Below are 16,794 nucleotides of genomic sequence, written 5' to 3'. Positions count from 1 at the left end.
TACAAACGCACTCCCATTTTCCGACGCATCTTTTTATTATAAGCTTTGACAGAAATGTTTTAGTGATATATCATCTGCAGTGTAACTTGACTTGCAATTGGAACGATTTGCAAAGATGGTAAAAAACAAGCAAACACACGTTACATTTGCACACACACATTCTGTAGCATGGTTTCTCATCTGACTGGTCAAGGGTTTGCAGCTTTTTGTTTGGGAAAAAATGTTAAATGATTTATTTATTATTGCTCATGTTAATCCCGGAGTCTTGGGTTGTTTTGTGTTGCAATAAACAGCCTTTTCCATTTGTCTGTGAGGGATTTGTACAGTAGTCGCATCGGTTACAGGCTTTGGCTCCATCTGGTGGTGAAACGGTACAACAGCAAGTGTAAAACTATGAGGCAAATACAGTAAGTGTGGTCTATGATATTACAGTGACCCACCATAGTCCTAGTTGGGTCTTGGTTCGAGCTAGTCCAAATGTAGACCTGGTTTGGTCCTGTTCTTTTCCAGGATTAGTTTATTGTATTCAGTGTTATCACAATGTTGATGCGGTTGATATGTAATTATGAACACACCCTAAAACATGTACAATGTGTTAATACAGCTGTCACTTCAACAGTATGTGCCATTACGCCCACTGGGTTGTGTGACATGGGGTTTGTGGGTCAGTAATGTAGATTATGGGGCTGTGCAGTGGAAATGGATGGTTCATCTATACAACCAAAACTAAGTTAACAATAAATAGTATAATATGAGATATAAAAGTATAGTGTTCAAATAGGGCTTCTTCAAGATTAAATTAAAGCAATATTTTTACTATTAAGTTATATGAAATTCATCCCGGGCCACTGTAATCTGAGCAAAAAGGAAATACTTAATAGAAACAGCACATTTATTTTCTAAGTAGAGTACCTTTGCCTCGTGAAAACAAGAATAATTATCTTTGAATAATATCAATGGCGCAATTAAGTTTCAACAAGGGCTGCGACGATTAATCAGAACAATTATGACTAGTCGAAATAATCGTAATTGTATTTGGTTGGTAATCGTGATTAATTGGAATTTAAGCTAAAATACATGACTTTTTTTGTTACAGCGCCATTATTAAATCAAAATTAAAATAAATAATATGGACAGAATTCTTTTATACAACATTTCACTTAATTATTAATTATATTATATATTTAGAAACTTTCAGTCAACTTATTACCACATTTATTTGGTTAAGAATGTATCTTATAAATCCGAATGTATAATAAAACTAAAAATAATTGTCAGTTGGATCCCTAGTTTCAACATTACTTTCAGTTTTATGTCATGGCCTTTAACAGTAATATTATGGTTTTATATTTCTAGGCTAAATTGAGCTATACTATATATATTTTTGCTATTCTAACAGTAGTATTGGGCTTATAGTTTGCAGCGGCTGGTAGGAATCTGAAAAGGAACATTTAGAAATTAATACTACATGGTGCAACATAAAACAATGAATAATAATAGTAACATATAAACTATAACTGAATAAAGGGTGTGCACAAAATAAGGAACTGAACAATGCAAAGTATACAGCATGGACCAAACGAGCAGCAGTACAAATACATAAAGTGTTCTCACAATTCAAACGTGCGCTCTGATAACTCATGTTTCTGCTCCTGGTTCATAAAGAGGGGGGAGGTGAAAGGGCCCTGCAGAGTGAGGCTGTGATGCCCCTGTTCCTCTGCAGAAAAGAGAAATAAACGGGACCAAAGTGGGTGGGAACGACACATTTTTTGGGAGGGGGGCCTTTCCTTTTAAAGACAGATGGCCCCTGCGCCCAATGCGTGCGGAGTTGTATTCTGCAGGAGCCAATGAGCAGATCTGGGCTCTTTAACTCTTTAACACGGCCCAGTCTCACCATCATTCACCAGAGAGTTTTACAAGTTGTGGCTGAGCTCGTGTGTTGACACTTTTTGACGGAGTTGCGTGTTTTTTTTGCTCGCAATCTCGCAAAAACGTATTCTCGTGCGCTCTCGGCGTTGTCCCGTGCAAACTGCGGGGGAAAGGAAAAGTTATGCATGTGTAATTATCAATATACAGAAAACAATTTGTAGAATCAGGCCTGCAGCAACAAACAAGGGGTAAAAGATGGATTGATTGTGGAAATATTGATTATTGCGCGTGCTCGCTCCACCGAAACGACGCGGATTGTGGGAAAAGAAGAAGCGGAGATTGTGTTTGTCCAAGCGGTGCAGAGGGAGTGGGATGTCGGGCAGAAGTGGAGGATTGCCCCGTGGTGCTGGTGGTGCTGGTGGTGGAGGTGCTGGTGGTGGGAGCTCCATGCAGCCCATGAAAGCCACCGTCCCGTATCAGCTGCACAGAAGCCCGGCTCTGCTGCTGGGGAGGACCGAGGTCAAAACTGGTAAGTAAATACATGCACACACCGACATACACATAAATAGTAGTTGAATTACATGTTTGACTAATGCACATGCTTGATGTTATCTTTATTAATCCATGCACAATGTAATAAAACACGCTATCTTCCTCTTATAATGGTACAGGACTATGTAAAAAGTTATTTAAAGAGGGTATATTATGCGTTTTTTTTAGTACTTCGTATTCAACTATAACGTATGTAGATGATTGTTTTACATTTTGTTCATTGTAAACTGCAAAACTGATCTAAAGCGGCCAAAAAATCGAAATTGAAGGATTGACTTCCTGTTAAAAAGTTGATAAGCCCCGCCTCCTCACAGTTGCGCTTCATTCTAGCAAGCAGTGGATTTTCATTTAGCCTTTGTGTTTTTGATGATTTTTGGAAAATAGCAACATTTCTCAACCTTACATGTATGAGGTGGAGTTATTTTCTATATTTTTTTTTATGTTTTTTATGTTTGTTGGCGGGGATAGGGGGCACATAAGAATGGAAATTTTCCAAGCACTGAAGCATGACAGCAATACAGGCTTACTCAAACTGGCATGACTCAACATTTTTGTACAAAGTAATGATAAGGAACAGCGTAATAACACGGTTCAACGTTCAGGAAAGTAGATTTTTGCATAATATGTCTCTATGTTATATGTTATGTAAAACATAACCACAAACATACAACTGTAGTTATAAAGTTATACCAAGCATTTTAACAAGCTGTGAAGTCCTTACAATTTATGGACAAATAAACGTCCAATCCCATCCAATAGTAATATATGACTCTTGGTGAAAATATGTTATGATTGTAAATTATCATTGGGCAACTCCTTAAAAAAGCAGTTTGGAGAGAGCATTTGGCAGTAGTTTTAGGCCTTGCTTAATCACACAAACCCGAACAAGCCAGGGCCGCAGTATCAGAAAAAAGAAAAAAGTCAGAAATAGATTGCATATTGACAAGATATTTGTTTTACAATGAATAACATCTTCACGAGGCAAAGCATTGTAACATATTGATTGTGATAAAAAAACGCGATTTACCTCGAGCGTAAACTGCACTCGCTTAACTGTAGTAACTGAGGATGACTGAATTATCTTGGTGCTCTGCCTCATTCTTTGGATTTGAATGGTCGTATAAAGATGCTTGACCGAATATACTGTTCAAACCATTTCACGCGGCGTCCTAAATGTATTATTACAAGATAAAAGACTTCTAGTTCTACAAAAACAAAGTCAGGGTTGGTGGCCGGAGCACTTGGAGTCTCTATCTCGACCTGACTTGGGAGCACCCTGCCTACATTGTGGTTTGAAAGTGTTAAATCAACAATAAAGCCGCTATGTCTGAAACACAACACTGTTATCATAATGTTATTTGGACGCCCAGTCGCCCCTCTGCTCTCTGACCCGTGGGATCTGCGGCGCTGCATGCTTCAGTCCCGCTCCGGCTCTTGTCTCCTCTCACCGTTGTTCTCTAAACTTTGAGGCGATAGGGTAAAAAATAACATGCAGTCGGTGTGTTTAATAGTGCAATGCAGTTTGGTGGCTTATTTCACCATAGAAATGCATGTTTAAGGTGGTCAAAAAGTGGGTAGTACTCGGTTACATTCACTCAGTTACATTGCACGTGAGTTACATTTCAGGAAATTGTACTTCTTGGAGTCATTTTTTAACACTATTATTTCACTCCTACTTGAGTCATATTTTTAATGCAGTAACAATACTCTCACTTGAGTCAAAAGTGTTGGTTCCTCTTCTCACTCTGAGTAAATCTACAAATGACAAAAGCTTCAATATGAAATGATTTGAATGTTTGTGTTTCTTGCACTGCTCCTTCAGATGTGATTTAGTTTGTCTTATTTTTGTACATAAACTTAAAATTATAAATCAGATGTCACGTCCAGGCATTTACTCTTAAAGTTACTCTTACTTGAGTACCGGTAATAGTTACTCCAAATACCTTTTTACTCTTACTTGAGTACAAAGTCTACCCGACTCTGACAACAGGTTTAAATGAAGAACAAAAATAACAATTAAGTAGATAAAACTTGGCTAAATTAGTTTTGCCTGAACTAGATCTAAACCAGGGCTAAACAGGGTCTAAACCAGGATTAAAAACCGGGTCTAAACCAGGATTAAACAGGGTCTAAACCAGGACTAAACAGGGTCTAAACCAGGACTAAAAACCGGGTCTGAACCAGGACTAAAAACCGGGTCTAAACCAGGACTAAACAGGGTCTAAACCAGGATTAAACAGGGTCTAAACCAGGACTAAACAGGGTCTAAACCAGGACTAAACAGGGTCTAAACCAGGACTAAACAGGGTCTGAACCAGTACTAAACAGGGTCTAAACCAGGGCTAAACAGGGTCTAAACCAGGACTGAACAGGGTCTGAACCAGGACTAAACAGGGTCTAAACCAGGACTAAAAACCGGGTCTAAACCAGGACTAAAAACCGGGTCTAAACCAGGACTAAACAGGGTCTAAACCAGGACTAAACAGGGTCTAAACCAGGACTAAACAGGGTCTGAACCAGTACTAAACAGGGTCTGAACCAGGGCTAAACAGGGTCTAAACCAGGACTGAACAGGGTCTAAACCAGGACTAAAAACCGGGTCTGAACCAGGACTAAACAGGGTCTAAACCAGGATTAAACAGGGTCTAAACCAGGACTAAACAGGGTCTAAACCAGGACTAAACAGGGTCTAAACCAGGACTAAACAGGGTCTAAACCAGGACTAAACAGGGTCTAAACCAGGACTAAACAGGGTCTAAACCAGGACTAAAAACCGGGTCTGAACCAGGACTAAACAGGGTCTAAACCAGGATTAAACAGGGTCTAAACCAGGACTAAACAGGGTCTAAACCAGGACTAAACAGGGTCTAAACCAGGACTAAACAGGGTCTAAACCAGGATTAAACAGGGTCTAAACCAGGACTAAACAGGGTCTAAACCAGGACTAAACAGGGTCTGAACCAGTACTAAACAGGGTCTGAACCAGGGCTAAACAGGGTCTAAACCAGGACTGAACAGGGTCTAAACCAGGACTAAAAACCGGGTCTGAACCAGGACTAAACAGGGTCTAAACCAGGACTAAACAAGGTCTGAACCAGGACTAAACAGGGTCTAAACCAGGGCTAAACGGGGTCTAAACCAGGACTAAACAGGGTCTAAACCAGGGTCTAAACCAGGGCTAAACAGGGTCTAAACCAGGACTAAACATGGTCTGAACCAGGACTAAACAGGGTCTAAACCAGGGCTAAACAGGGTCTAAACCAGGACTAAACATGGTCTGAACCAGGACTAAACAGGGTCTAAACCAGGACTGAACAGGGTCTAAACCAGGACTAAAAAACGGGTCCAAACCAGGACTAAACAGGGTCTAAACCAGGCCTAAACAGGTTCTGATCCAGGACTAAACAGGGTCTGAACCAGGACAAACCTTGGTCTACATCAGGACTAAAAGTGGACTAAACCCCCATGATCTACCCGGTGACTGAAGCTGTGACATAGTGCCCAGCCCTAGCATGAGGCTCCCATGTGCATGCTTTATATATTTGCACATCCACCCTGATGACAGCATGCTGCTTTTGCTTTATTATTAGCAGCTGGCTTCAACCACTTCAACTGCTTGTCTCCATGGGGATTCATTGATTTGTCTTAAATGTTACTTCAATTCTTAAATTCTCCATCTTGCATTTGCTCAATTACTAGTGATTTTAGTTACCGGTAAATCAAATAAAATACATTAAGAATGGATCGTCTGATCTGAGGGCTAAAATGGGCTCAATTTAGGACCAAATATCGACAAGCGTGACCGCACCTTTAGTCCTGGTTTTGACCTGGAGGTGTGTTAGGACTAGACCTGGTTCAGCTCCAGTTTAGTCAGGTTTTCTCTGCCGTAGAACAATGTTTTCTATGTTTCCATCCAGTTTGTTTCCCTTTTACACATCTGAAATTTAAAACTTTAAAAAAGAAGAAGTGTTGGTCTCACTGGTTACGATAACATGCTCCAAATATTTGATAATTAATAGAATTCTGGAGTTGCCAGATGAGTAAAATGGCATGTAAACAGAACATTTGAGTGATCTACTTTCTTCAGACAAGAAAAAAAAGACAAAAATGTGAACGACTGACAATGTTATTGCGTTATCTACTTCAGTTTCAATGTAAATGAATCCTCTGTTGTTTAGTTGTTGTTTTTCTGCCGGTCATAAACGCACCGTCCACACCTGCCAGAGATTACGTGGGGCCAAATTGAAAACCGCTGCGCGCGAGGCCTGGGACTCATTTAACTAACTAGCGCTGCTCAACCTCTGCTCTCCAAATACGAGAGACATAATTAACCTGGCCCAATCTAAATATCACTTCCACAGCGACATTTTAACTTCTTACGCATTTCTTCCAAAAGCCGACCGGACCGCCGCTCGTCCGCCAAAGCCGACCATTCGCCGGACGTTATCGCTAGACACCATCGTGGGGCCGTATCTGCAAGGACAGTGGCCCAAAGAGGCGGAGAGCATGACCGTTACCTGCGCCAACGATAAAGCCACACAGGTAAGTGAAATATGATACAGATGAATTATCACCGGATAATTTTGTAAAAACCGGTTGAACAACAATATGAAAAACAAGACAAAAGCGTAACAATGAATGGAATAAAACTGTGGCACAAATTCAAAACATGATATAATTCAATCCATCTGTTTTATAATCTAAAGAATATGGCTAGATTGTGTATATTCCCACGTTATTATTCTTCTTATTACATTATTACTTTATCACTTTTTTAAATGGATACACATTTTTATCTACTGGATTTATCTCATTTATCGACATGTTTAGAAATAAATAAATGAATAAATGAATGAATGAATAAACAAATACAACCACATTTATAACTGTGTTTGGTGACGTAAAAGTGCCGGATTTGCGTGTTACTATTTGACATTAAGTTAAGTCAGATGCCTTTCTACTCATTTTCCGCTTGTATTTATTTGGATTAGACTATAACAGGGCAATAATGATAAAACAACTGTGATTGCAGATGATTGCTCCACACAATAACAAAAGCTTTATGGTTAACTTTTGACCGTGCATAAATAATTGTTTCAAATAATCATGGTTTCAATTATGACCCAAATAATTGTATTTATGTTTTGTTTTTTTCATGATTGTGCAACCATAAAGTGGAAAAAGTTATTATTATAGGCATCATTTATGGGACCTCTTTGGGACTAGGGATGTCGCAATTATTTGGTTAATCGATAATCGTGATTATTCAGGTCATAATATAATCCTAAGAATCACAAAATAATAACCATGACAATTTTAGAACCAAAATTAAGTATTTTTAGTCCCAAATACTGACTACTATAATGTTAATAACTTTTTTACCTGTCTGTTTATGTCACATTTACTTTGTCACATTTATTTTTCATGCATATTTCATACACGTCAGACCACGGGAACGAAAGAAAATTTTATATTTGATTGTTGTTTGGTCACAGTCTCGACAATGGTGAATAATTGTTAAATCGTGATGTTTTTTCTCACAATAATCGATAAACACTAGAATATGATATCGGGACATCTCTATACAGACCCCTCAGTAATAAAGAAACAAGTTATTCCACCCCGCCCAATACTGAAGCCAAAGTTACACCCTCGAATCACACACTCGTTATATAAAATGTGGGTTGTGTCGTATGTTTTAGTGTTGCTCTGTTGTTTCCAGATGTCGTTCAATGGCTGAAAGGCTTGTAGCAATAGTTTTTCATAATTAAAAGCTTGTACTTAAAATACGAGCTGGACCATTAGTCATCTAGTGTTATCAAAAATCTTACAGTAAATGTAAGCAACTGTCTCTCATCCTCGTAGTGTTTTAATCCCAACAGCATTGAATGAGCGTAAAAGAAGATTCTAGATGTTGCAAAATGAATTGGCCTTTGATAATTGCTGAATTTACATCTTTATTGCTGCCAAAGATGTCCAGATTATTTGTTTTTTCAATAATCATTATAATTATTCAGGTCCCAATATAATCGTACAAATTAAAAGATGATAATCGTGACCATTTTAGAAGCAAAAAATCAGTTATTTCTATTCAATCTGTTCTACACAACAGTAAACCTTAACTTGAAAAGCTTTTATATCGGGCTGTTTATTTTGGTCACAAACTAGAGGAATTGTGATCTATTAAACCATTTGAATGAGAGAAAATTAAGTGTTTTACTGCCGTTTGCGGTCAGTAATCGTGAATAATCGTTAAACCGTGATGTTTCTTCTCACAATAATCAAACATTTCACATCATGACAACGCTAATTGCAGCTGGCGGAAAACACATTTCTCATCAAACACACATCGTTTTGTCGCGTTTGTAAAAAGACAGCTGGTGGGCTAAGTGGGCTGTGCAGGTGCTCGGTGTTTCCACGTTGCTGAGCTAGAAATGGCTGGGGTTTTGTTTGTTCTTGCCAAACTTTTGTTGCACCCCCCGCGAGCGACTGTATATATCCCGGAAAACTGGTGCAGCACAACCACCCTCCTCGCCAAGCAGCACCAAGCTTCCTCTCCGTCTCCTCCTGACACAGTTTGAACCCCCTTGGCATCCATTGTGCCGAGACCCTTCGTGACCTCATTATGCTGGGGCGTCCCATCCCCCCGCGGCCACGCACACACACACACGCCTCCACCCCCTGCCATACGTCCGCATTATTTTGCAATTTACGACTTCATTCTTATCGGGGGGATGCCACTCGACTTTCTCAAGCTCACCTCAAGTCCCAAAAAGATTTATAAAGAGTGTTGTCGAACTCTGGGGACTCTGGTTGAATGATTAGTTTCTTCCTTCCTGACGAAAAAAAAAAACGTCCCACTTAACGCAAGAGATTTGTGAATGTTGTGATCAGAATTGATGTGAGTGACCTTCCAAAGTTGGTCAAACACGTTCCAAATAAAGGAAAGCCACTCATCTATAAATAGGTAAAAATGTAAACTGCGATTTATTTTGACTTTCCTGATACAACAATCATTTATCATTGAGTTTTATCCTCACCGTGAAACAGATTTTTAACCTTAGTTCCTTAACTTTGATATTTTAATAACGCTATTGTTCTGCTGGTCAGCTGCATGCAAGAATTTCCTCTCTTCTTGACATATTTTTGCGATTCTGATCCATTTCTGTATCCCGTTTGTAATTGTGCGCCATAAATGTGCCAAATGATGCCTGAAAATGTATTTGTTATGGTTCAGTTAGCTCACAAAAAAATAATGGAATGAAAAATATTGCTTCTTAGCGGTTTTTGTTATACTAACTAGACGTTCTAATTTTGCATATTTAAAAAAAACAACTCCGGTCTAAAGCCAGAACATTGTAGAATCACAAAAAAAGTTTCTCACTAATCACGTCGTCCTCCAGATTTAGCCCCCGTAGTACATCGACGGTGTAATCTTTTTTACCTGTGTCAATAAGGCCTTCAAAATCATACAATCGCGCCATAATCTTGTTATTACTCGTCGTATTTGACAGTTGCTTCCAAAGATACACCACTAATCACTCCACAAACTTGAGCTCAGCATGACTCCATGTTGTCCAAGAAGATGTAGTGACTTGTATTTCATTCTGGCTCGAGGCATGTTTTCGGTCACCTCAATATAAACATACTCTAATTCAATTAATCTGTTCATGTTATAACTTCGTACTTGCTGTAGATTACCTATTCACAGTCTGCGCGTGGCTCATAAATCTGCACCGACGGCCCATCGGTTTCACTTTAACTCCTTGTTGACAATATTATGTACTTTTTACCAGACAGGAACGTTAATAGGACAAGCTGCCTGTCCGAAACACTAGCCAAACGCTCTGCAACCTTTTGATGCTTTTTATAGCCGCGTGTCTCATGATCCCCGTTCAGAATTCAGGAGGGTGCATGGCGCTGGACAGTAGGGGGGTTGCCAGTCGTAACTCTACACCCATGTCACTTTTATAACTGATGCCACACTCAGAGCTATCCTGCCAGGCAATAGACGGACCGGACGCTGCATCGGGACAATAATGCGGTTTTAAAAGAAATAAATGAGTGCTTACAGAGCAGAATGATACGGCGTGGAGTTACTAGCAGAAAGCGGTAGTACTAGAACGAGCCGGAGAAGATCTGACTTTGTGTGGAGCGACCTGAACAAAAGAAGGGCCGTTTTTATTTTGCGTCAGGCTTTGCGGAATTAACTCAATGTCGACGATGAATCCTCAAAGTTTTGCGTTGAAACAGCCGTCGGAAGCGGCTGACCAGGCTCCGAATGTGAGAAGATCAAGAGTCCGTGTCAAGAAGTCGGTACGCTGTGAATGACGCACGCGTTTTGGTTTGTTTTCGGGGAAGGACGATATACAACTGTTGCGTTTATAGCGAGTCGCGAGCGCTGAGATTACAGATAATTGTATGGGGGGTTTGCAGTTGAGTCTGAATCGGCCGGTTCAAATAGTCTGCTGCAATCTGTGAATTTGTGAATAACATTGTTTTTTTTTCTTGCATGTGCAACGAGGTGACACGTTTTCTTTTTTTTATAACCGTGTGGTTTGGATGTTTTTATAGCGTGTACATTGTGTAAGGGTGACTGTTGGCGGGTCGCTGCACAGCTGTTGTGAGGCAGGTGTCAACAGACAGCTGTGGGTTTGACTTTTACTGTCAAAAAGAATAGTGTGTGTGTGTTTCAAGTGGTTTGAACTTTATATGATTTGAATGAGCCATATTTAATTACACATACAATACATTTTGATGAGGGCTAGAAATTGAGCCGGAAATTGCATTGAAATACATTTGAAAGCTGCTTTTTCTCTTAGAAGATACGTCAAAGTTGTTTATCTTTTGTTATTTTTAAGGTTTGCTAACACTAAATATTGAGTATATAGACTACAATTAAAAAGCAACGACTACACGAAGGTGCAATTTCAAGATTATTGGTTGTTTTCATTCACTTTTTCAAACCTTTTCCCAGACGCCAAGTTCCTGGACAGAAGAAACTCGAGGCAGGAGGAGTGCGAGCGGACACAAAAGATCTGCGTCTTGGGGAAGTGCAGAGCATCTCCGAGAGGCAAGTGTTGCTGCGTGTCCTAACAAACACACCCTGAGACCCTCAAAGCATCGCAGTTTAGGGCAAAGAAAGACATTGGTTGCATTTATGTTCCAGAATGAGAAGGGCGAAGTTTTTAATGACATCAATTACAACATATTCAAAACAGAACATGCATCATTTTGGACAGGATTATTATTGCACGAGCTTGTGTTGTGTCTATCGTCCACAAACCTGCCTTTTTAACCTTGGCTAACGCTCATTTCACTGTGGCACCACATTTTGCTTTGACAGTCATCAAATAACAAGTTTTTTTTTCATGCAAATGTGTCCAGTAATTATAGATATATTAACCATAAATCAGGCTAAAATAGCTGCATTATGACAATAAAAAGTCAAATTTCCCCATAGAATTTTGACCTGACCTCCTCCACAATATTCTGTACATTCATTTTTATTCATTATTATGTATCACTTCTGCTTTATTGCATTTCAAACAAACTAAAAGCATTATTTGATGGATTTTAGATAAGATAAAATAAGATAAGATAACCTTTATTTGTCCCACAATGGGGAAATTGCAGTGTTGCAACATATATTAGGTACAGAAATAGATTAGGCGCATAAGTATAATAAAAAAAATTTAAAAAAAGATTATTATTTTAAAAAACTCTGATTAAAAAAACTAAAACTCTTATACTATTAGATTTTCTTGTGTTGATAATGTCATTTTGCCCTCAGGTGGCCAAGTTGAGGCACCAGCTGCAGAAACGCTCCCGTCATGGCGCTCCATCGCTGGGATATGAGCTCTCGCACCCGCCTCTGCCAGCGGGACATGTCGCGGGCGTCACACAGGTAAAGCCACACAGATCAACCTTAAATATCACTGTGGGGAGATTGAGAACAATGTGTCTTTGTTTTTCCAGACGATGCCAATGATCCCCCTGAACAGAATCGCTACTCGTTTGCGTCGCAGTGTTGAAGGCCTTAACCTGGAGCTCGAAGAGGTTTTCGTGTCGGAGAAACCTGATGATGACGACGACGAAGAACACGAGGTTAGAGTCACTTCCACCCGCTTTATTTTAGTGAATGAGAACTTGACAATAGTAGTAGTAATGCTTATCAGAGAATAGTTTACCGAAAACCATTCTATTATGAGTTAAAACAACATATTGTGATACCAAAAATGTGAATTTGTTGCTTCAAAGGGAAAAAATCATTATAAAATTGACAACTTTAAGGACACATATTATGCAAAATTCTATACTTTTTTGAGCTTTTAACCATGTTCTAACATTGTTCCCACATGAAAAACATACCCGGAGTAGAATTTAGCTTCATTCACGCTAGTTTGATCCATCCTGGTTAGAAAGACCTCTCCCCTCCGAGCGTCAAAAACACTCTGTTCTGAATCTCCTCAATATGAGATGAAATGCCAAACTAATGGGACTCAAGAGCATGTTTAAAGGCTAATGTCAATACAAATAAGGCATAATATGTGTCCCTTAATGGTTCACTGTGCAATTTTCCTGGTTGGAGGTTCACCATCTGCTTGTCTCTGTGCAAAGGTTATTGCTTTGCCTGGAATAGGCCACAATATGGAATTAAACATATCTGTGTAGCATTAATTCAATCGCAGGTGTTTATTTTACTCAAAAAAACAACAGCAGGTATTTACTGAGATCTTGGTAGCTTGTCCACAGATCTGACCTGTAACTGGCTTGTTTCTGTGGATATGTGTTTAATGTAATATTGTTGAACATGCTATGGAGGCAAAAAAAACTTCACAGTTTAGGGTTGTAAGTTTCAATTGACTCTTTTTGCAGCTGTTGGTTTCTAACATGTGTGATGTTAGAAAGAGCATATCTCCTGCACACTGTCTTCCTTCCATCAACAGTGATTTTATTTACAGAAAAGCCAAATTTCTGCACGTGTTCTCTCTTGCGTAACTGTACTATAGTTGGATTTATTAAAATGTGTTTGTTACAGTATTATGTCATAAGTCTGTCCTGTATTGCTCTAGTACGATTATAGGTTCTCTTAGCCCGCTGTTGTGTTCACGTACAGATATCCCAGATTTTGGACATCCCAGACGGCCATCGCGCCCCTGCTCCGGTGCAGAGGTGTAGCAGTGGTTCTCAGAGTGAGCCTTCCCCGGGCCCCCTGGATCCCGCCCTCCTGTCTCCGTCCCAGTCGCCCTGTGCGCTCCACCCGTCGCTCCTGTCGCCCTCCAGCTCGCCCTGCCACATGGACGCCTGCCTGCTGTCCTCATCACAGTCGCCCTGCCACATGGGAGAGACGGGTGCGTCCAAAACTTTGATGCACAGAATGTTTGACAAACTAGTGCTTTAATAATACTGGATTGGCCTTACTCATATTTGCACCATCTGAATATTTGTATCCAGGTAGTCATATGATATGTCAGTCTAACAGAAATTTGTTCAAACATGCCTTTAAACATAGTTGAGGTTAATAAGATAAATATGAAATGTCTTTAGAGTTCACACCCACAAACATTTAGGAATTTCACCTCATTTGAAGGTTTACAACATTTTTCATTTTTAATCAGCCCTTTTTGTAACATTTTTACTAAAAAAAAAATATACTCAAGATACAAATATTGCATATCTTCAAAACAACGTTCCCGATATGATCTTACTTTTGCAACATTGTCCCACCTCTATATTCATTCTGACACAATGATTTAAGTGTCTTGCCCAGAACCGGGTCTAGACCAAACTGAGGGTGCAAAGTTGATACTCTCAGTAATTAACACACCTAAAATACTGCGCAAACACTTGTAAATGAGGTTTCTTTGCACCCCTGTAGACCCGGGAATGGTCTGGCACAAGGGCACAGCAACACTGGTGGGAAACGGGATCGATTTCCCCTCTTTCAACTACCACCAACGCCAATTACACTACAGTTCAGTATTTTTTCATTCAAATGAAGTGAAGCAGAAATGTAACTTCCTCAAATTGCTAACAAAGAATGCTGAGAAGTGAATTATGAAAATACGACTAAATTTGGATTGTTCACATTTAATGCCGTTATTGTGATATTCGGATTCCTGTTTTTTCTTGTGATTCGTGTATTGCATTTGCTGATGTTTGTTTTTTTCACAATACATTTCCTGTGTTTCATATCGTAGTCTCGGTGGACTGCGGTGCGTTGTGCTCCTCCTCGTCAGCTCTCCCCTCGTTTGCGCTCAGCCCTCCCCTGCTCCAGCAGTGCTCCTCCGCTCCTCGCCCCAACAGAACGTACTCCCATCAGCGAGAGCCTCCCGAGGGCTGCGAGCGAGAAGGAGTGTGCGTGGACCCAATGTAAGGACACACCGGGACACGCGCTGTTTTATTTGCACAGGTTTTTGTTCTTTTCAGACTGTGTATGATGATTTCAATACATTTTCAATTTACTTTTGAGCAAAACCATGTAGATTATATGGTGATAAAAGTATTTAGTCCAGGGCAGCAAATAACGGTTATTTTAGTAGTTTTGATTAGGACCAGTCAAGCAATTCTTTCTATTGTATATTGAGCTGTTTTGAATTCATTTTTAACCAAATGAAGGTTGAAATATGGTGACTGAAAGCTGCTGGATGGAGAATATGTATTTATTTATTCATTTTTTGGCCCGTAGGATTTATTAGACAGGACAATGCAGAGAGAAATGGGGATGAGACTGTTGAGAATTGGTTATCCTTTATTGACATTTTGATTTTAATAATGCCACTGTCTTTGTCATGAAAGGTCTTTTTGCATGTGTTTTAGACTCTTTCGTCCAGATAACAATGATCAAAATACGTCTACACTTATTTTTTATAGTCGATTGCTCAAGATTAGTCGATCAATTGTTGCAGCCCTTCTGTATAAGATGGTGATTTATGGGCTTATAAATTATTTTCAGTACATTTAAAATTTACTTGTGGATTGTGGTTTAATTTTGTACCTTGAGCATAGAAGCAAAGCCATTTAGATTATAAAAGAGAAATTGAATTTGTCTGCTGTGGCCTTAAAACATAATTCATTTTATTTTACCCCTAGGTCTTGCACTCTAGACGAGCCTCTTCTCACACCTTCCTGTCCAGACCTCAATAAAGTGAACTTCACCCCACACGGAGGCTCTGCGTTCTGCCCCGTCAGCCTCCTCAAACCCCTGCTGCCCTCCATGGACCTCCTCTTCAGGGGACTCTCTGTGTCTCCTGTCACTGGATGTCCCGGACAAGCATCTCCCACAAGGCACCTGGGCACGCAGTGATGGCAAGCAGAACATACACTTTCGAACTGGTCCTGATGTCATGGAGACAAATGGAAATCCCACATACTTGATCTTGATATGTTTTAACATTTTGGTTCATTGTAGAATCAAACTGGAGATGCTTTACCGTTGTTTTAACAACTGCAAAAAGTACTGAATGTGAGCTGACCTTCACCAGCACTTAACTTTTAGTAATGTCACAATTTCATTTAGACACGCCACTAGAAAAGACTGCAAAACTAGTAGTCATTGAAGTAAGTTAGCCCTGAGATGGTGCTGAGAAGTCTGAGTTAAACCCTTCAGAGGGATATGGTTTTCATGTTTATTTCCTTTGCAAAAAAATAATAAATAAAAAAAATTTCCACAATGCTTCAGTTTGCTCTTACAAAAAATAAGATTAAAATGTATTTCAGGTTTGAACATTCATTTTTATTGACATTTTTATTTTATTAAAAAAGCACTTAAACCCTGTAAATTACAGGTTTTAATTAAGATGTTTTTTTTTTAAGTTTCTGTTTCTGCAAATGTTTTGTTATTTTTAATCTGTTAGATTTAAATGTTGCTATCAATCCAACCAAATGTATATTTTGAAGTTCTGTTGTAATGTAAGGCAGGTATGAGTCATAACACAGGCACAAGGCTCCTGTTTGACCTCATGAACGGTACAGTTCAGGTTTTGTGGATACGATTTCTGGTGGTATTAACTTTTCTATCTTCCACCAAGAGATTGTGCCATTTTGGGCCCTAAAATCTGAACCTTTGGGATTATAAACAAATGGCTGTTTTTTTTGTGTGTGAACCTGACACTGTAGTTTGGGCCTCTGCTGTCTGATTTACCCTCATTATGTTATTTGTAATTAAAATGAGGAGTAAATCTGCACTGAACATTTGTGAAGTCTCTGGGACAATCATTGGGGACATGTTAGTTTAAAAAAAAAGAAGAAAAAAAAAGGAAAAGCACAATGTATTTAAAAGGACATTTTAGGCTTTATTATCTATTGGTTTTGAGTACAAACTTATCCATACTCTTATTTCTTCCCAGAAAGGTTGACATGACTAGAAAT

The 16,794-nt window shown here is 39.3% G+C and overlaps 1 protein-coding gene across 2 annotated transcripts; it reads left to right on the top strand.

The window, feature by feature from the left end:
* The first annotated feature begins 2,022 nt into the window (after window positions 1-2,022).
* Window positions 2,023-16,571, top strand: fam117aa (family with sequence similarity 117 member Aa). 2 transcript variants are annotated; one of them, XM_072442957.1, is made up of 8 exons: window positions 2,023-2,398; window positions 6,818-6,963; window positions 11,399-11,494; window positions 12,215-12,328; window positions 12,400-12,528; window positions 13,541-13,775; window positions 14,625-14,796; window positions 15,517-16,571. In XM_072442957.1, exons 1-8 carry the CDS (start codon window positions 2,242-2,244, stop codon window positions 15,728-15,730), a joined length of 1,263 nt encoding a protein of 420 aa, XP_072299058.1. In that variant the 5' UTR covers window positions 2,023-2,241; the 3' UTR covers window positions 15,731-16,571. The 2 variants fall into 2 exon arrangements, with proteins under 2 accessions (XP_072299058.1, XP_072299059.1); XM_072442958.1 differs by lacking the exons at window positions 2,023-2,398; window positions 6,818-6,963 and adding an exon at window positions 10,379-10,737 and having other exon boundaries at window positions 15,517-16,568.
* Window positions 16,572-16,794: the final 223 nt, after the last annotated feature.

The sequence above is a fragment of the Eucyclogobius newberryi genome, unplaced genomic scaffold, assembly GCF_026437365.1.
Source record: "Eucyclogobius newberryi isolate DKJ021-1_F unplaced genomic scaffold, fEucNew1.0.hap1 SCAF_13, whole genome shotgun sequence".
Lineage (NCBI taxonomy): Eukaryota > Metazoa > Chordata > Actinopteri > Gobiiformes > Gobiidae > Eucyclogobius > Eucyclogobius newberryi.
This window is presented reverse-complemented; position numbering and strand designations above follow the sequence as displayed.

Bases quoted from the DNA above. Each gene is read 5' to 3' on its own strand.
- fam117aa (XM_072442957.1), top strand. From the start codon at position 2,242: ATGTCGGGCAGAAGTGGAGGATTGCCCCGTGGTGCTGGTGGTGCTGGT. The intron at 12,529-13,540 runs GTTAGAGTCACT...GTTCACGTACAG, and splicing joins ACGACGACGAAGAACACGAG to ATATCCCAGATTTTGGACAT. The intron at 13,776-14,624 runs GTGCGTCCAAAA...TTCATATCGTAG, and splicing joins CTGCCACATGGGAGAGACGG to TCTCGGTGGACTGCGGTGCG.